The sequence below is a fragment of the Phalacrocorax aristotelis genome, chromosome 1 (assembly GCF_949628215.1).
Source record: "Phalacrocorax aristotelis chromosome 1, bGulAri2.1, whole genome shotgun sequence".
Lineage (NCBI taxonomy): Eukaryota > Metazoa > Chordata > Aves > Suliformes > Phalacrocoracidae > Phalacrocorax > Phalacrocorax aristotelis.
In genome coordinates, this window is record NC_134276.1 from 130247768 (window position 1) to 130268676 (window position 20909).

General features: G+C 41.6%; 1 protein-coding gene across 2 annotated transcripts in view; it reads right to left on the bottom strand.

Annotated features, from left to right (window-relative positions):
* Positions 1 to 20427, bottom strand: part of GSK3B (glycogen synthase kinase 3 beta) — a 150424-nt gene extending 129997 nt beyond the window's left edge. The window contains exon 1 of one of the 2 annotated variants that reach the window (XM_075107197.1): positions 19708 to 20427. In XM_075107197.1, the coding sequence (XP_074963298.1) occupies positions 19708 to 19795 (88 nt within the window). In that variant the 5' untranslated portion in view covers positions 19796 to 20427. The remainder of the gene's footprint in view (positions 1 to 19707) is intronic. The other variant, XM_075107206.1, reaches the window with a different exon arrangement.
* Between the last annotated feature and the right edge of the window lie 482 nt (positions 20428 to 20909).

Below are 20909 nucleotides of genomic sequence, written 5' to 3' on the forward strand. Positions count from 1 at the left end.
TTTTTTTGATCTTGTTTGGGTACACACGATACTGAACTTTCTCACTTGCAGAAACACTAGCAAACAAATTTTCACAATCAAATCACATTCAACTCTAGCAGTCTTAACTTGTCCAAAATTTTTGTCTAACATCTTGAACTAAAAATCTCTCAAGGAAAGGTTTTGCTGTTACTAGGTCAGGGACTTGAGAACAGTAAGTGGAAATAGGTGTAGCATTCTGACCAAAACCAGTTTTGTTATCAATTTTTTTTATTCCATAAAATCCTTTGATAAAAGAGGTCAAGAAGATTAGAGGAAGAACTCTTCTATGCACACCTAAAACACAATACTTTCACTAAAAGCAAAGAGAGACACTTTAAAAATTATTTTAAGAAAAACAAATGGAAGAAAACTGGATGGAGAGATTAAAGTGTACTTAAAATAGATCTCAGGGAAGTTTATCTAGCTCCCTTCATTATAAGGCTTATGATTTTGTTATAGGTCTTCTGCACAAAACCCGACACATACTTTCTCCATATTAAACACAAACTAAACATGGCCTTTAAGCAGTTCTCCCACTTTCTTCCCCAATATATTGGCTTTATAGATAAATACTGTAAAACAGTGAATTTAAATATCCATGCTGATGACTTACAGAAGACTGTTTTAACAGTATAACCCCATTCCTCTCAAGAACACCACAGAAATTTAACTGCACTTTAAGTTTCAGAAGGTAAGGCATGTCTACAGTATTTTCAAATCAGCTTGGTTTCCACTACATCTTAACACTTAGTACTAGCTAGTACATTCTCTCATGTCAGATCCTATATCCAACTCCCCTCTAAATGTCAAATAATCCAGCTTCAAACCAGGCTGCACAAATGTTGACAGCTAAAAGCAATTTAAACTTCAAGTGAGACATAACTCATTGCATAATAATCATTTAGTCCCTGAGTTTGGATTACAACCAGAATACTGGTAGTTATGAACTTTAAAACAAGAAGGGGATTCCTCTAAATAGTCAGTAGGCATTCCTCATGTACTAGAGGCAACAACAACAAATATTAATGCCTCTTAAAGAATGGTAGAAAACTTGGACAAAACAAATTCAATACAGCGTAGTTTCTTTTACTGCTTTTCTGCTCAGGGAAAACATTCAGGGAAAAAGTTGATGTTACTGTAGAGATAAAATGGGAGTTTTGTACCAGCCTCAAATCTTAAACAGGAGAGAAACTGGAGAACAAGTCTCCTGGTACAGAAAGTTCCTAAATTCAATTGAAGTCAAGACAACTCAACAGCTAACGAAGTTGCATAGCTGTTCTAGTTACTACTAGCCACAAAGTTGTTCATGAACATGTATGGAACATTTCTAAATTAGTATGTTTCTGTTTATTCATTTTAGCTTTATTCCAGCCACTTTAGTGGTCTGAAGGCACACAACTGTTCTTTAAAAAGAACAGCAAAAGCTTTCTCTTCAAGCCACAACAAAGGACATCTCCTTATATGCCAGAACATCCCCTCAGCACAGCTGAAGTAGTGTTTTGGCAGATTTTGTTGATCATGTTTTAAAATCATGAACGCCTCTCAGCTTAAACTTCTCATATATATCTTATAAACAGAAAATTAAAAGGATCTCTTAGGTCCCCAAGTCCAACTTCTTCCTTCTATATTGTATAGCCCTGAGTGTGTACTCAATCAAGGTAAGTCTTTAAGATGCTTATCTGGTTTTCTTTTGGTGGGGAGAACAGTAAATACAGATTTTTAAAACAGAAAATACATCCTTTTATAACATCAATAACTTTTGGTGTTTTTTTAACACAAGCATTGTACTTAATGGAAGTAAAAGCAATAACTAAACTAATGTTTGCTCACTCTGCCCTCAAAGTATTTACAGAGGAAAACAAAAATACAGTCAACATCCTGACTATTTTGCTGAAGTTAAGACAAATATCACCAGTTTCACTTCCAGGTTTGACTTTCACCTGATAACCCTGGCCTGTGTTTCAGACTGAATTCCCCTTTTGTGGAGCCTAAGTGATCAGACAGGCATGCAGTACTCCACATGCAGCCTCAGCAGCAGCAACTCCCACTCTGCTCATTTCCGCGTCTCCACTGCAGTACGCAACACAGAATCACTTACCACATTTACAACTGTATTGTTCAGATACCCCAGTCATACCGACATCTACGTGCAAAGCCTTGTCCATGCACATTTCCAAATGACAGGCTTTCAATATGTGAGCTCTCCACATTACAGCATGCTATTTCTAAGACACCTGTAATCATGGCCACTGAGGTATTCCTGCACAGTACTGTACTCTCACGTTAGTGAAAGTAAGAATTTGCCCCATATTAAAGAGTGTTTAAGAATAGAAAAGGCAAGATTCTGCTGTTACTCAAATTTTCTTGAATCACTTTAGACTTCATATTCTCTTCCCACTGGCAAGAGTTTGAAGGGTGGTACAATGAAGTATTTCTCCTTCACTCACAGACAAGGCTGTAGTTCTGCTCTACAGGGTTCTTCTCCCCTATAACCAAGCAGTGCTTTTGGGTACACCATGTGACTTAATTAACATGCTCAATTAAAAGCTTCCCAGCTGGATCCACTGATCTGCATATCAGTTTTAGTCCAAATCTGGAAACTTATCCATTTGCATATGCTTCTACCACCATCTCTAAAGAGCTCTGAAAGCCAGTATGAAAAAAGTTCAGAAACATTTTTTTAAAAACCCACATTTTTATTAGTTGGATCTGAAACTTCACATTATCATTGCTTGCTTTTTTTAATCCAAAGATGCATCACTGCATTCTTTAAACCAGACCCATTTTCAAGTTTGCCATTCCACTTACTCTTTTCCCTCAAAAGACATTTTTCTATTTGTAAAACTTATTTGCATAAAACTGAAAACCACATTAAAACCCATGTGAGTGTAACACCAGCTAAACTCTGGCATTACAAACAATAAACACAACATTTCCCAGGGATAATCATTCGAGAGCTGTTGTTCCATGTGGTTTCAAGCACAGATACTGACTACAACAAAGGTAAAGGAACAAGAAGGTGAGATATGACCATTTAAATCAAGAGTCTTTATACAAAAAGGAAGTTCCTAATATTTTGATAAACATGGAAGAGAAGGAAAAGTACTTCTCTCCAATTTCTTATCCATGAAAATGTTACTTCAATAATAAGATCTGCACTACCTTACAACTTCAGTTAGCGTACCAACTGTCTCATACTCATCTAATGCATCCTGAACTCAAAAACAAGATCAGGGAAGAGCAAGGGGTTTAGGGGATTTTTTTGTTTGGGTTGGGTTTGGCTTTTGGGGTTTTCTTTCTTTCTGCCTTTCCATTTGGTTGGTTGGGTTTGTTGGTTTTTTTTTTTAACTTTTTCTATTTTCAGAAAACTCAAGTCATCTGAATGATTCCAGTAAGGCAAAAAGGCCACTTGTTTAGGCTCTACCTTACTTCTTTCCTAGCAGCCATTTCTGATGCCAGGTTATTCTGTTGACTTCTTGTCACTGTCACAGCATTGAAGCTCAAGAATCTCAAGAGAAGCACCCCAGTCTCTCACAGCTATCAATTGGGAAGAGGAACAAATTTTCCACGATACCTAAGTTGTAAACTCTTCCTGATTCAGACGATGACAGCTGCAGACAAAAAAAAAAGTATGCCATGACAATCTAAGCCATCTAAGAGATGGACTGTTTTGCGCATGTCAAAGTCAGAGCAAACACTAAGCACAGCCTTAAGCAAAGCACTGCCTAGAAATGAAGTACAACAGTCTCCAGCAAGAGCCTCTCTTGCAGCTAACAGTCGATTCCTTTCATCAGCCAAAGATTTAAAAGGGAAAGAATAAGAGGCATTCTGGACTATTATTGTACCTTTAGGAGGATTTTGACATAAGGCTTCAGGGTTATCATTTCTTCTCTCTCATTTGAGCAGATTAGAAGGAAAAAAAATTTGATATTGATCTATTCTTGCATATTCAAAATCACTTGGAATATGGAAGGCATCAACAGAATTTTACAAAACCAAATTATAATTTTAGAATAAGTTATATTAACAGTAGTTCAGGATGCCAGCCTTCCCCAATAACCTCATATGTGTACTAAATAAGACTGTAGTTTTGAGAGGCATAGAAAAAAAATTCATGTTTAGTTCTACCCAAAGTTTCCACACCAAATACCAGTACAGATGATCATTTTTGCTCGAAAGCATCTTTACAGTTTCTCATGTGAGAACTCTAGACTTAAGTTTCACACATCCTTCTTACTGGTATGTCAAATAGGTATGTGTAAGTCAATTAAAATCCCTAAAAATTGAAGGAATAAAGAAGTGGCAAAAGGCAACACTTTGATTTTCAAGGTCCTTTGAACCAGAGCATTAATAAAAAAAAGAACGTATCTATCTACACTCCAGACGTGCAAGCCCAAGAATTTATCTTCTTCCCTGGCTCATATTCTATGCAACATCTGACTGTTACATGCAATCTTCAGACACTTGCCCATTTATTAAATAAAAACTAAAGTGACTACTGTGAATAGGCAGTTATGGATTAAGGGATGAATATTCTTCATGCACTGGCATTATATGCCAAAATAACTTATTTATACTGTAACTTCTTTTGGGCACACACCCCCTATCATAAGCTTGATACTTACAAAAGTACTACAACATGGTCCTGGTCTACACTTGAAGAACTGCTCAGAGCTTCACTTGTGCTAAATTCTTTTGTGTTGACATAAAAACCACAAGATCAAAAATTGAATGAAAGCATTGTTTCTCTCAAGACCCACATGAAGCAAGCTCTAGAGATCCCCCACAGAAAGTCTGTGGTTCTCAACTGCAGTACAGGACTACCGAACTAGAGCAAGCTTTCATTTGAACAGCACTTAACGTCAAAAAAACAAAATTCAGAGCCAATTTAAACTTCTAACTAAAAATAGAGACTCCCCAACCATACCAAGTTTTTCCAAATACAGTACATTTAGCTAAACTCCAAGGCTAAGGAAGTTCTTTCAGACTAGATATAAGGAAGACATTTTTCACAGTGAGGGTGGTGAAACACTGGAACAGATTGCCCAGAGAGGTGGTAGATGCCCCATCCCTGGAAACATTCAAGGTCAGGTTGGACAGGGCTCTAAGCAGCCTCATCTAGTTGAAGATGTCCCTGCTCACTGCAGGGGGGTTGGCCTAGATGACCTTTAGAAGTCCCTTCTAACCCAAACTATTCTATGATTCTTTCAAAATTAGAGCTACATGCCAAGGCTAGGACAAAGCATTGCATATGCTAAATTCCCAGACTGAAGCTAACCTTTCTATAATCTATCTAGTCTTGAAGTGTTAAAGCTGTGGCCAGTTCCACAGATCCTCATCTTCACATCCCCTAACTACCAGCAAGCTGCCAGTAGCACGAGGCTACTTCATCCCAAGAGGAGACGGAATAGGATCAGTGTGCTATAATGAAATTCATCCCAAGACCGTGCAGAAATAACCAGAATCACAGAAGACAAGACCTTAAGGGACCACAGCTTTCTTAATGAAAATTCCTCCAAACTTCTATATCTAAACTACCTGGCAAACTTCATCTTTAAAACAGCCACTGCCAGGAATCTGATAGCCTTCCCAATCTATTCCAGTGCTCCCATTGCTCTTAAAAGCTGACTCAACTAACTTAAAGTACATTTGCTGCAGTTTAAGCCTACAACTTGTTTCATCTCCAGTGGAGAAGACAACAGCTTAGTCTCCTCTTTCCAACTATCTTTACCATATTTAGAGAAGGTTAGCAGAAGAAATCTCCCTTCAGTCTCCTCTAAAGAAAATAATCCAAAGTACCTTCAGCTTTCCCTTAGAGCAAATTTTCTAGATCTCTGATCATTCCCCTTTGTCTGCAGACTATTCTTCCCCCAGTACCATACCAAAACTAGGTGCTGCACTTCAGCTTATTAGCATGTTGAGAAGCAAGCAGGCTAACAGCAAAGTCATATAAAACACAAGAAGTTAGTACACCCAGTAAAAAATTTGCTGGTTTTGCAACATGGGTTGATTCATGGCCTCTGCACAAACATCTAACTCCAGGTTCTTGCTTGCAGATCTCCTACCTTCCCAGTTATCCCCCACCCTGTTATCTGTGCAGCCAAGTCTTACTGAAGACTAATAGACTACATCTGCTCCTGCTAAATTTCATTCTACTATGTACCACTGCCTTATCAAGGCTGTTTTGAACACAGTCTTTAAATGTCCTTGGAGCGCCTCTGAAGGGAATGCAGTCCGCAAGTCTAGAAAGTTTACTCAGATCAGCTGAAAAAACCCTTACTACTACACTTAAGAAAACTCTGCAGAGCCCCCTTGACCCCTCCTTCTAGTTTGGCCACAAGACCTGACTAACTTCAAAAGAACATTTATTTTACAACGGCTGCAGACCCTTCTTAGACAAACGAAAGCCTGAATTTTTGCCAGGATATACAAAATAGTTAACAGTGTGAAAATGACCACAGACAATATAAAGATATTTCATTTTAGGAATAGACGTACTGGTCAGATCAAGGTGTTGCCTAATCCACTTTCCTGTCTTCTAGAGCAGCCATAAGCAAACACCCAAAGAATAACACCACAGCAATTAACAGGAGGTATGCAGATACATCTTAAATTATATATACGCGTGCCATATATTTTAAGCACATTCTGTAGTTTTACCTAACAATAAACTGCATCATTCTCCAGCATTGCATCTTATTGCCTCTGTCCAACGTCAGTGTATGGGAAAAGAGAGCTCTCAGCTGCATAAAGCCAGAAAAATGAATATGATGCTGTGACTGAATTACTGGAGAAAAAAAAAAAAAAATCAACATTATTCCATAAAAGTACACATTTGAAGTTTTTAGTGGATAATGTGTTTTTAAACAAGTATTTTCACGCCACACAGTTGACTCCATTTACCAGCACGTTCCATGGCTGATCTCCTTTTAAAAGGTTTCAGTTATGTGGTCTACACATCCTTTTCTTCAAAGAACAGCCACTGTGTGGGTCACTTTGTAAGAATCTGAAAAGTACCATATTTTTTCAAAAGGGCAGTTTCAAATAACTTCTAGAGGATTTCAGCTATTTCTCTTTTAGTAGCACAAATGAATATATTTCTCTTAATACTATGACAAGATGAATCAAAAGCGATTCACAACTGCACCAGCCTATCTTCCTGCATTCTACAGAGCATACACTTGAACTTTCAGTAGCAGCACAGACTCTCAAGTAGATTGGTCTAAATTCCAATAAGTCACTACAGTTCAGCTCCATTTTTCACACCTTTTGAAAAGTTACATGTTATATAGTATATCTGAGGACATCCAAAGAGGTACATTTTACAAAGGAGGACATTTCATATATAATTTACAAATCCGGTAGAATGCTAGTATTATTGCACTAACTTTTTGTATTTTCAGTTAAAAACATGAGAACGGTACTATGAGGTAGTTGTATATTTAATGTTTAATTACTTACTTTTGGTGCATGCATGGAAACTAGTAACAAATATAGCAGAGCTGATTCCACACACAGAATAATTCCATGCAAGCAGGGTCGAAGAAAGTGGTAAGAAACAGCAACAGTCAAATAATCACTACCTGACTTGCTGCATGTTTTTTAAGTATGAGTGGGTTCATATCAATATAGACAGAATGAAAAATCAAAGTAAAACAGCACACAAGATGCCCAGAGGAGTTCAAGGGATTTCAACAAACAAATCTCGAGGAGTTCAGTAGCATCTGCTCTCTTCAGTGTCACATGAAAGCTCATTATTCCTCTTCATCTGCAGACAAATTCCCCACCCCTTTATTAACTATTTTTCCTGACAAAATCTTGGACATCATCTGAATTTTTAGAAACACTTGCCTTTGTTCTCTGCTATACTTAGAAATAACAGCTCTTTCAAAAATACTACAGTCATTAAAAATTGCATCTATAGTCTCAAAACAAAACTGTACTATCCTATGTACAGCACTCTTCTAGAAAGTCTCGTCTTCAGCACTGACACTTTGTTCTCCTTACTGCATAAACACCCTGCACCAGTTTTACAGTTTAATGGACTATCAATATATTTTTCATATTTTTCATTCTTCCTCATACTTCCCAGAAAAATATTTGGCATACTAACACACTAGACAGAGATGTCACTCCTACTAGCCTTTTTTCCCGCCCCCCGCCAGAATTGCTCACTCCAGTCACAAAGACTCAAGGCATAGCTGAAGACTGCTCACCCTCACAGATGAATCCATACACCAGCAAACCCCAGTGCAACAGGACTTTGGGACTTCACTAGAAGCACAGCAGTACACAAGAATGCTGGGAAATGTAAAGCACCACAGTACAGAAGACACCGGGCTGCATAATAAGCATGAACAGCCAAAATAAGGAAGTTAAAATGTACATGTTACCAGTCTTCACAGATACTCAAACAAGAATACCAGAAGCAGCTTTGAAAGTAAATATTAACTTTTGCGCTCATATGTTAAGGCACAAACTCAACCTACCCAAAATTTAAAACAGCCTTTCTGTAACAGTGTAGGCTACATTAGCACAAACCTAGCTTGAAATATCAACAATATTGTCAAATCCCCATGCTTTTTCCATGTGTTAGTCGCAGCAATGCTACAGAGTAAGAATGGTTCAATGTAATGCTTAAATCACCTAGTCAAAAAAAAGTGAGAAACCATAATTTCCTAAAAAAAAAAAAAAAAAGAGAGACAGATGTACACCTGCTACAAGTACAGGGTTATAATTGGTTTGGGGTTTTTGGTGTTTGTTTTGCTTTTGCAATAATATCCTGGAAAAAAATCCATGGATATTGAATCCCAGAGTTCAGTACAGATTGTTACAAGTTCGCTAGTTATTTTGCAAGTATTTGCAGCACCTTTTCAGCGTGTCTCAAGCCTCCCCTCTACCAAAAACTTTTTAACTCATTGAATGAAAGCAAAGTCTTGTTTTAAAGTCATAGTCACTATCCTTAATTGAAAACTAATCTCTTATGAGTTTTAAAACTCATCAATTTTACAGCCATATACACACAAAAATCCCGACAATTTATTAAAGTCAGAAATCCCATTTCCTACCTTACCAGTAAGTTCTTTAACAATTGGCTTGCTGACAACCTAAACACAAAACCTGCAACCAGTCTCCCAGAAGTCGCCCGTAGCCACAACACTCAAAGCGAAAAAGGCATTTAGAGTGATAGAAGATGGCACATTAAGTTGCAACGCAGCTTCCTTAGCAGCATCAAAATTAAATGTTAATGTTAGTGGGATAGGATATTACCAAGTCACAGAATGTATCATGTGAAGTCAAATGAGAAACAGTTCACTATTTCTGACAAAACAATTATTGTTCAAGTATTAAAACATTACTCCCAAGTTTGGTCTGCAGAAGTGCAATTAGTCCACCCAGATTTGGCAGAACATTTTAAAGCAGTCTGTAAAGGCTTTAAAGCATAAGTTCTAAAGCAAAGCTTTCACACATGGTCTAGGTTTAAATTCCAGATCTCAGAAACATAGATCATCTCCTCCCCTCCATATCATATTTCTGACAATGCATGTGTGTGTGTTGCCCTCTACACTCACAAATACACATAAAAAGTAACAGAGTAAAAGGAGCTGCTACAGGACAATTTATCATGATCTGTTCTCATCTGGAATCTACTGATTTTGACCCAGTCTGCCAGGAACCCCTTCCTGATTCTAGCTGCTCTTCAAAAAGACAAAATAAACAAAACACACCCACCCAAAACAATGCCCCCAGTGTCCAAATAAACTAAAAAGCATACGCAGCTACTACACGTTTCAAGGTAACTCTACAAGAAATTTATATTTTGTAATTATGCCACCAGGTAAGAATGAAAATTAGGCTTTCACCAGATATTTTGAAATGCGGCAGTGTCACTGCCTCAATATGAGAAGTTATGGACATAGCATTAATATCTCTGCACTACTCCCTTTTAGAGCTGGCCCACTATAATCAAGATTTACAGTTAATCATGAACTGCTCAAGCATTACCAGTGAAAAAAATAATCTAGCATATTATAAAAAATCCACAGGCTACTGCATAAAGCCAAAGCATTGATACCACACAGAAAACATCATTTACTGCCTCAAGAATATCTATACCTGCCTGCCAAATCCCGCAGGCACTTCAGATGTGCCTCCTGGGAAAACAGCCGCCACTCTTTTGCTGTCACAGATCCCACAGATGCCCTTGCCAGCTTTCATGGACACTGAAAGCCAGTAACTCCAGATGAAGAGAAGCTTCGGTCCATTGAGGTTAAGCATATCATGAAGCAGAAGAGACTTGCAGATTTGGTAGCACTCATTACTCTATGAAGATCTTCTATTAAGCCAACTACATTTCTAAAACACACCCCAACTGAATGACGTTCAGAGAATTCACTGGTGAACTTTATTACTCAGACACGTAAAGAGTCCAACAAACATACTCAACTGCCATCCCCATGTCACTTGCATAATAAAAATCTATACACAACCCCAAACTAACTCATGCCTGCTGCACTGATCAAAGAAGAGCAAGCTCAAAGTTGAGCTCAACCTAAAAAGCCAGTACCTTCCCTTCTGGGAGCTGCAGTAAAAGCTCTGCCACTAACAAATATCATCAATAGTTCAGGCCCAAAATTTCTGGAATAGTAACGTTCTCCCATTCTGCACAAACCTCATGGTTTTGTCTCTAGTACATTCACTAGTTGATCCACTAGAAAACAAAACCAGACAAACAGTAAAAACCACCTAGCTTTCCATGGGCCTTTAAAGTATTTCCCCAAGACTCAAATCAACTCTGCAGTCCGTTGTGGTTACTAAAACATGTAATCCAAAATGAACAACTTTTGTAAACCTATGTCAAAGTCTCTAAAACTGAAAATTGATTAGTAAGGTTTCTCTGTTCTCCAAGGAACACAGGAAAAAAACCATTAACTTGCAACTACTACATTGCATTACACTATACATACCCATAGTTCCCAAGCCAGTACATACAATCATGACTAAGATTGCAAGATTAGAAGTGAAACGGTCAACAGATATGATCTTCACCAGGACATTATTTTTTGCTTCTTTAGGTTTCAATTGAGCAATTGTATATATAAAGAAAAACCATTCCAGAAGCCTTACATCTAACCCACCTGCAAAAAATATGCCTTGCCAGAAAGCTTTTATCCTCTCAGTAAGGCACAAAACATTCTTTCTGATGCTGATACTCAACCTCCCACAAATGTGGAGAAATTCATTTATGGCTATGGACTCCATTCACAGGGATACAGATCCATGCCAAATGATTCATGTTTATTTGGCCAACAACCAAATATTCTGTTTATTTAGGCTGATGAATTTGTGTCCCCTTCCTCCCTCAAGGAAACCCACTCATACAGGTCAATTCATTGTGGGTTTGGTTTTTTTAGGGTTTTGGTTTTTTTTTTAACAAATACTTAAATGAAGCACATGAGAGATGGAATACAAGTAATAACATAGGTTCTATGTAACTGCTTGCAACAGGGTGCGAATCAAGAAAACCACACAGATTGGTGCTAGCAAATGCAACTAAATAGTCTTTCCTCTTTATAGACTGCAAGAGAAATCATATTCTTCCTTGCAGCAACAGCCACATTTTAGTTTATCTTTCTGCAAAACATATTCTTGGCCTGTCTGAAAATTAAACAATTGCCTGCATTCCTGGCAAAAGATACTTCTTTGAACTACAGGGCTTGTAGCCGACAAGAATTATATTCCTACTAAAAAAGTCAAAACAGACAATGTTTTACAGTTGTGGCTGTAAGAAGTCTGCCTTGGTTGGAAAAATTCAGCTGCTGCTTCCCTTCTGGTTGTAACTTCAGAGCCAACACCCAATTTCCCTCCTTCTAAGTGCTCTGATCCAAAAGCCTGTGGCAACTTTTGCCACTACACTCAAAACACTTCATGCATGCACAGCAGCACAGTATTCCTGAGTCCCATATACCCTCTACAGCGTTACTTAGCCAGTGGTATCAATCAGGAATATCTTCCCTTTCTCTTCTGATCAGCAGGTCTCTTACTGTGATCATCTACTGTCAGGCACTTGAACTACTCGCACATTTCTTCAATTCTGCCCAACTGCCTGAAGAGACGTGTCAAGCAATGTAACTACACCACTACACATTCCTGTGATACATTATGTTTAAGAGACACTTTCCAGACTCAGAAATAAAATCAACAGAAGCTACCTAAACAAAGGAAAAATACTAGCAGTTTGCTCTAAATAATTCAACTCAACCTTATCATAATACTAGCATAACAGTCATCACTACTTTCAACATCACTACGTTGGTCATTACAACCTACAAAGCATAAGACACTTGGCCCTATTTAGACCTATTATAAAGTTACAAAGCTAAGGTTTTCTTAGCTGTAAGGTCATACAAGCAAGATAAAGTGTATTTCCTATGGCAGGCACCAAGACTCTCTGCAACCCCAGAGTGTTATTCCTTCAGCTAAATGGACTCCACGTTACTGATGCAGAAACCTTGCAAATCATCAAGCAATTAATCACATGGAAGATACGTGGCAACTCGCTTTCACCCAGTTAGTATCAACTCAATAGTCAAGTGCATGTGCACGAAGCACTGGTATTGATACTAAGTTAACAGGCCCTCAGCTGATGAGGCTAAGCCAGAAAATACTGGAACCGCTGCTAAGGAGAAGTGGCAACACTCCTGGCAAGGACAGGTGCCATTCCTTCGGAAGGAGCTGTTGCTGTATGGCTTTCATTCAAAAAAAAGCCCTCAGTGCTTGACATTGACAAGCTATCTTACCACTTTCCTTTCTTCCATTATAAGACAGACTAGGTGAGAACACAAATTGCCTTAAATGCTTAGATCTACTTCCTGTCTGCAATAGATGAAAGTACAGAATGAACTGCTTTGCTTTATTTCCTTTCCTGAACAACAGACATGTCAACTATGGAAAGAGCACCTAATGAAAAGACTCTGATAGCAACAATCGTACAAGAAAAATCACTGTCCACTTCTTTTAGAGGCACGTCAGTATGACTCCTATAGGCATCCACGTTTTTGACAATTCTCAGAGGGCAATATAGAAGTGCTTTCAGTAAGGTCTCCAACATGGATATCTGTTGAAATCACCTCATTTCATCTCTCCTACTGTACAAACAGAACATCACACAGCAGCACTGTTAGTGGTCATAGGACTGAGTCAAACATGCGCTGTCTCATGGACTACACCTAGACAACTGACACTCTCTCTACAGCATGGTAGCCAGTATCAATGCAGGCAGGAGGGATGCTGAAGATTTGGTGAAAGCAGTTGTTCTGCTTGTAGCGGTTACCCAAATCTAGTTTGCAAAAGGTTCAGGTAGAGCTTCATTTCAGGCTTCTGTTCAACGAGATACAGCATAACTGCTGAGGAATGCCTTGTCTGAGCATGACTATGATGTTGTAGCCATTTCTCACAGAGGTGTATCTTGCTACCACGTCTCACGCCTTTCTCACCTTAAGACCAGATGGCTGCAATGCATACGATATATGGCTACACATTAAATCAATTCAAAAATATAAAGTGGCAGAGATCATCATGCCTCTAATCTTATGTCTTCCCCAAAGGCAGTATGCAGCACTTCCACAACAACCTCCATGAGATGAGAAGTGCCAAGGGGGTTCCTGGTTTTACACCTAAAAAGAGGTGGTCTGACCTATACAGAACTCTATTGGTTTGAGCCTTCATGGCTGAGGGAGCATCTTTTCTTACCATGCTGTAAAAGCTGTAATTAGCATTTATTTCCAACATACATAAACAGAAGTGCATCTATTTGCGTGGCTGACTGAAGAAAGTGCTGACAAGACAAAATTGTGAATTTTGTATGGACTTGGGTCAAAGAAAAATGAGAACTGTTTCGTGAGACATTTAAAATTTCAATAAGCTCCTTGTCATAGCTGCTTGACTTTAAGGCTTTTGTTCGTCTTTCAAGGCTGCACTGGGCCAATGCTCACTGAATTTAGAAAGCCATCAAGTAACTCCACCAGCCACAGAGATTCTGCAGGTGACAGCCACTTTAGCACTTCCCGCACTAGCTATGGGTGATTAAAAATCCTCAGAGTAAAGTTAATTTTTTTTAACAAAAGCAAAAGGGAGAGAACTCCAGAAAAATGTTCAAGTCTTCAGTATATAGAAATTTCTGGAAACTCCAAAGGTAACAGACCATCCAATTTAAAATGGGACTCACCAGGTCATTCAAAACAAAAAGACTCCAACAGCTTGAACCAAGAGGCTGCAAGTGTTCTCCAACCACCTTGCACATCATTAGCCATGTGTTCAAATAACTAAGGGGTTTAGCATTAATTCATTTCAGAAAATGCTAGAGTTGGTCACAGCAGGAAGCTTTAACTGCAGGCTTTTTGCAGACACAGACACCTTATAGGCTTTCAGAATCTTCTTCATATCACTCATCCATCCAGTTCAAGAAAGAACATGGGGTGAGGGAACAGCAACAGCCAATATCCCACAGATTTGTATCATTATGAAGACCTAGATGAGTAAAGTGGACACCAATATTGGAAAAATCCCTTATGTTCTGATTTTAATGTATTATATCTTTAAGTGCTATTTTAGATAGAAGAACTCCTGGGGCAGTAGAGGGAAACCCTCCAGCCCGTGGGGTGATCTTTGGCAACATACACCGAAGAACTACTTCTATTCTTATCCCCCAAGAAAAAGATCAGAGTACATAAACCACCACTGCTTTGTGACACCTACAAGGTCCTATCAAATTAATGGATAAGTGATGCAACAACTTCCAGAGCCAGAATGCATACAGACAAGGAACATAGTCCATAAGCCATATGGGTTTCCACAGCTGTGTAGATGGTTAAAATATTGCTAAGAAATACGAAAGGTGAATCAAGTGATAATACAATTGAGGATCACCTCCAGAAAGCAGCATAGGGAAGAGGAAATGTGCAGAACAGTGATGGAATGAGAAGAAAAGGTTCAGGATAAACCCTAATATGTCTTACAAGAAAAAAACCCAACCAAACCACCAAGCCACAGGAAAAAAAAGATGTGGGGGGCACAGCAGAATAATCAAATTCTCATTTGACAGGCCTCACTTTTTTATTAGTTATTTTTCTGCTCAACTACCCCTAATGTCATGCATAAACAGAAAACACCTTGGCAGCATTAGAATTAAATACAGCAGACAGCTATTTTATCCCTTTTCAGACTGCAAGACACGACTTCAGGGCACTATAGCATGAGACACTTCTCACTGTAGCACACGTGGTCATTAGCTGACCCCGCTAGTGCAATTTTTTCAAGCTCAGGCACAAGGAAAGCTGTTCACCCAGCAGCAGTCAGAAAGCTGGACAGGGCTAGATCAGCGACAGCCAGACACATAACACTCAGCAGGCTTCTGGAAGGGAGTGATCTTCCTCTCTCCAGCAAGGAGAGCAGGATGGGCGGCTTCTAGTTTCAGAAACCAATTAGGCAGAAACTGCTATCAAAGCAATAGAGAGGGCCCTACCCTAACTGGGTTGAGAAACAGAACGTGGCATTATCTCAGCTGTTTTGCCAGTTTCAACAGCCCCACTCATTCCTTCTCACTGAAGCTGCCCAGGGTGCTCTTTTCCAAGGCTCTTCCTACACGCCTACATGGACATCACACAGTATTAAACTAAACTGTCACCTAGATGCCACATGCTACCTAAAAAGCAGTCACTTTTACGTCCTGGCTTGTGGAGTCGCTACCAACAAAACAACTGCCTCCCAGCCTTTATTTCTTCATGAGCCACTTTTTTAAAGAGTCGTTACACTAACGAAAGATGCATGACACTTAAATGCCAGCAGCAGTACCATGTGCGAACAGCACACAGCAATGTAGATTTACCAAGCCACTGTGCTTTTAGGACATCATACAGTACAAAAACCCAGTGAATCTAAGAAGAGAAGGGAAGAGAAGAAAAACTTCAACAAAAACCAAGTTTGGCGCCACTGTAACATTCTTCCAGAGAGTCCAAAATTAATTATGACAAGATTGTCCTTTAGATTTTGCAACCAAGAGTATGTGTACAACATGAGAATTAGCTAAAGCAAATAAAATTGCCTTCCTCACCCTCCAAGTTAACAAATTCTGCATAACCAATTACAGAGCCATGATACACACGGAGCAAAAAACTCTTCATGGCAAGCATTAGCCATGACATTATTTTCTGCAGACCAGCAAGATAATTGGCTATGGTTACAATAAGTACTGCTGTCTACAAGGTCTCAGTGTTACTTGAAATACTTATTTTCCAGAAGCTCAAGGAAGAAAAAAAGAAATAATCAATTCCATAGTCATTAGATGAAAATTCTCAAACTGCAAACTTCAAGACTTCTATTTTTATACAGATATTTTTGGTCATGTGTTGCATGACTATCCTTTATATTTCAGGATTATTTTTGTCCCATTTGGGAAACAATGTACATCTGGACTCAATGCAAGAACAACTAGGTGAAGAACAAAAGAAAGCTTCAAGCTCATACCTCATACTAAAACCAGGAGGTTGTAGTATCAGCAACGGGAAAACTGGAAGCTCAGCTCCCTCCTGTTGAGGGACAGGCTCAACACAAGGAACAGATGCACATTTTTGCGCAGGGAAAGCCTACAAACCCAGCAATATAGACCCACACAAACAAAAGCCTACTTAAGAATTACTTCAATTTAGAAATCCATTTGGTGGGGTAGAAACAATGGTGGAGTGATTTCAAAACCACCCAAATATAAACAGAAAAATCAAAAAAATAGTTAGATTTCAGAAGGTACTCTTGATGCTGGTATGGCTTGAAAGAGATACACAAAGGCCACAGGGTTCCTACTCTTGCAGGGATGTTAAAACCCTTGTAACATCTACCACAGAGCAATGAGAGCAGAATGCATGGAACGTCATCTTTCCCAAAAACCGGAGGAGAAGCCGCGGTTGGTAATCTCCCATTCTTTCATTCATGGCTCAGGCTTTCTTACCAACTTCTGAGAACAAAGTCTTATAAATTAAACCTAATAAATTACACAGGGGAGAGATGAAAAATCCTTGCTCACTCTTTCTCCCCCATATACCCTGGGGAAAAGAGCAATCACTGTACAGTTCTAGTACTGCTCCTCTCAGGTAACACAAGGGTCAGTGAGGCCTCCTCCAACTACTTATCAATCCTTTCCTCATTGCTTGGATCTGTCCATTCTAGATAACCGTTACCGTGCTCAGCAAGGAGTGGCAATAGCTGCAGACACACCACAGCAAGAGTGACTTCATCATTTAATATCACTGCTACTCCAGGCTTACACAAAAATAAGCAAAAAGGTCAACATCAAACAAGTCAGGTTCTGTTCCCTAATGACTTTGAAAAGACCTGCACTAAGACAGAGGTACTAAAGATGGCCAAGAGACTCGGAAGATACCAAGCCATCAATTTCTGCCTACCTCACAGGGACTCTTTTGTCTCCATTGCATTCTGAGCCCTTTTCAGTGAAAGCTAAGTATCAGTCTGTAAATATACCGCAAAATGGAAAAGCCCAGCAAACTCTCTGTTCACGACAAGTAATTTTTTTTCTAAGCCCTCAACACTGGTAACAGCTAGCTCCCTATACCATGCCATAAGATGCTACCATAACTCATGAGAGCCAGAAAAATATAACCCTTTTTGACACCCAGGAATTTTTCTCCCTTACAAAGCAAAATAAAAAGTTAACTTCCTGGACTGTCTTACATGGATGAATTAACTGAAAATATAAACTGCATTTCCCACAGAGTCCTTGCCTGTGGTTCTCTTGCTTTGTTCTGACATTTTTTTCCAGACAGCAGAAGGACCAGGAGCACATGACTAGAGCGACTGTGGGGGTTATCACAAGTGTGTGTGCTTTATGCTACGGCCTTTGTTTCCCCCTCGGTGTTATACACTTGGGAATGAATCGTATTTGCAAACTTGTTAGTCTGCATCAGTTAGCACCCTCTTCACAGGCAAGCATCTGTTTAGTCTTTGACCTCAAATAAATGGGAAAAGAGCATCAATGACCTTTCAAGAATTAAACTGTAGAGCTTGGGTAAGACAAATTTTAGTTGCTGAGCATGACAGGCCTAGGTCTCGCTTGGTTTCAACAGCCACCTGCAGAAATACTGATCAACAAGACCTGTTCCCTATTCCACACGCGCATAAAGTAAATCAATAAATTAAAATGGAGTCACCCAGTTTTCCTCCATACAAATCAAGAATCCTTAAATAAATGCTAATGCTGGACCTGATCAAACACACACTCCTATGCTGCTAATACAGGTTAACTGCACCCATGCTTTTCGAAGTGCTGCAGGCACGCTGATCATGCGGATACAAGGTAGACCACAGACTCTGAGCCAAATGCTTTTTTCAAGGCTTCAACTGCAGTGGAAGACATTTCGGTGCAGAAAAATGTCAAAATTCCTGACCTGTCAAAAAGCTCACAATCTTAAGAGCTCTTTGGCGTGAAATGGCTAAAGCAATGCAATATATATGCACGCATGCACGCACAGAGCCATGTCAGGTGTGGCTGTACGCAAGTATCAAATAGATCAATTGAACGCTAACGCATATCAAGCATTCCAGGTCCCATAAAGATGCCACCATGCGTTTCCACAAGAAGGAAAATATCTCTCAAAACTACACTATTAATATGAATCTGAAAGAACAATTTAGTTGTTAATATGAACACACTCAAATCAGTAGTTAAATTCCCTATTATAAACATATAGACAGTCTTTAGCAACTCAGAACAGGGCCTTTTTCCATTCACCCTGTGCATTCGTTCGTATTTAATACATATTTTTCATTCACATACTAAACCAGCTAATCCCACAAGCCAGAATATGAAGGACGGGCACATATTAAACACAACTTCCAACATGCCTGTGCAGAATAAAGCACAGGCCTCATTCTTAAAAATATTCCTCTGATCAGAAAACTGGAAAAGGCATGCCGAGCCTGAAATAGGTACTCCATAGGCTCACACGTCAAAATAACCATTTTCTTATCCCTTCTATTGAGCGTTTTACCAGAGCCTGGAGAATATTAGAGAGACACCTTTTGTAACCCCCTCTCCCTTTTTTTTTTTAAACGGGCTGGACTAAAAGGTGCTCACGCCCGATCTACGGTGCATGGGAAAAAACCAAAATCTTCCAAGCTCTCTCCTTCGGAGCCAGGAGCGGTTAAAAACACATAATGAACGTGAATGTCACGGCCATACCTGCGTGCCCGCAATTCGTTTCCTCCTTTTTTTTTGGGGGGGGGGGGGGGGGGGGGCGGGGAGAGAGGTTGGAATAAAAAGGGAATACAAGCTATGGAGCTCCCAATCGGTTTCACAAAGGGGGGGTGCGGGGGTTTGGAAGGGGGTTTTTAATTAAACAGAGAGGCCCATTCCAACGCTGGCAGCGGTTGAGGCTGAGGGAGAGGACAAACCAACCGGCATTTTTGTCCAAGAGGCCCCGAGCGTGGCGGCGTGCGCCTATTCAAGGTTAATGGAGGGGGGGAAAGGGGAGAGAAAGGGAGCTGCCTCCGCCGGGGCCGGGGCCGCTGGCTCGGCCTCCCGCCTCGGCAGAGGAAGGGGAGAAGCCCCGGCAGGGCCAGACGGACAGCCAGCCACCCCACCCGCCACCCCCCCGCGCGGGGCGGCAGGATACTCACGGCTAACTTTCATGCTTCCGAAGGCCGAGGGCTGCTGCACCGGCTTGCAGCTCTCCGCGAAGGAGGTGGTCCTGGGCCGCCCGGACATGGTCTCCCGCTCCCGCTCTGCCCCGATCACCTCTCTCTTCCTGCCTTCCCGCTCCGCCTCGTCCCGGCGGCTCGGCGGGCCCGCCTGCCGCTCCCTCGCTCGCTCAGCTGGAGGAGACGGGCGGGACGCGCCACATGAAACGCCGGGCTCCCCCCTTCCCCCCCCCGGGGAAGCCCCCTCCCCTCGCGGTCTCTGTCGCGCTCTTCGCCCGCCGGCGGCGGCGGCTGCTGCTGCTGCTGTTTCTCCTTCTTCCTCCTCCTGCCACCCGTTCCTCACACAACCATCCTTCCCGGCAGCGCCGGTGGGTCCGAGAGCCGCCTCCGCCCTGTCCGCAGCCCCGCCGGCGCCGCTCCCGCTCCTGGCCGCGAGCGAGGGGGGTTTGCTAGGCCTCGCTGCCCCCACCCTGGGCGCCAGTCACATGGGGCGGAGGCTCACGGCCCGGCTCCTCCGATCCCGCCGCCGGGTTTCTCTTTTTTCCCTTTTTTTTTCTTCTTCTTTTTCTTCCTCCTTTTCCTCCCCCCTCCCCTCTCTTCTCCTTCCCCCTCGCCTCTGAGGGAGGCGGCAGGGAACGGGACTATTTTTTCCCCGGCGGAGGGATCTCGGGGCTCCCGGATCCGCCGACAGGAGGTGATGCAGCCTTTCGCAAGGGGATCCGGCAGGCGCGGTGGGATCCGCGGCGGGCGGAGTAGAGGTGAAGCGGCCCGGGCGGCCTCGCTCGCTCCCTCACTCAGGCTCCTCAGTGCGGCGCTGAGGCGGCGGCTCCGGCCCGGCTCCTCATTCCGCCCGCAGGGGCAGCTGGCGGCGGCTCAGGCTGGGGACGCTGCACTGCGGGCGGCGGGCGGCGGCGGCAGCGCAGGCCATGACGGCGGCGGCTCCCCGGCTCCTCCTCAGCCGGCTTCAGAGCGCTGGCGGCGCGGTTGTTGTTGTTGTCGCTGCTGCTGCTTCTCCGGGCGCCCAGGGCACGTGGGACTCGCCCGCCCAGCTGAAGCCTCCTGCCGCTCCCTCCCGGCGCCGGCTGCCTCCCGCCGGGCCCCCCCTCCCCGTTCCTGCCGATCAGTCCCTTTGTCCCCGCTGCTGACTCCGCTGCGTGCCGGCCTCCTGCCGCTGCGCTCTG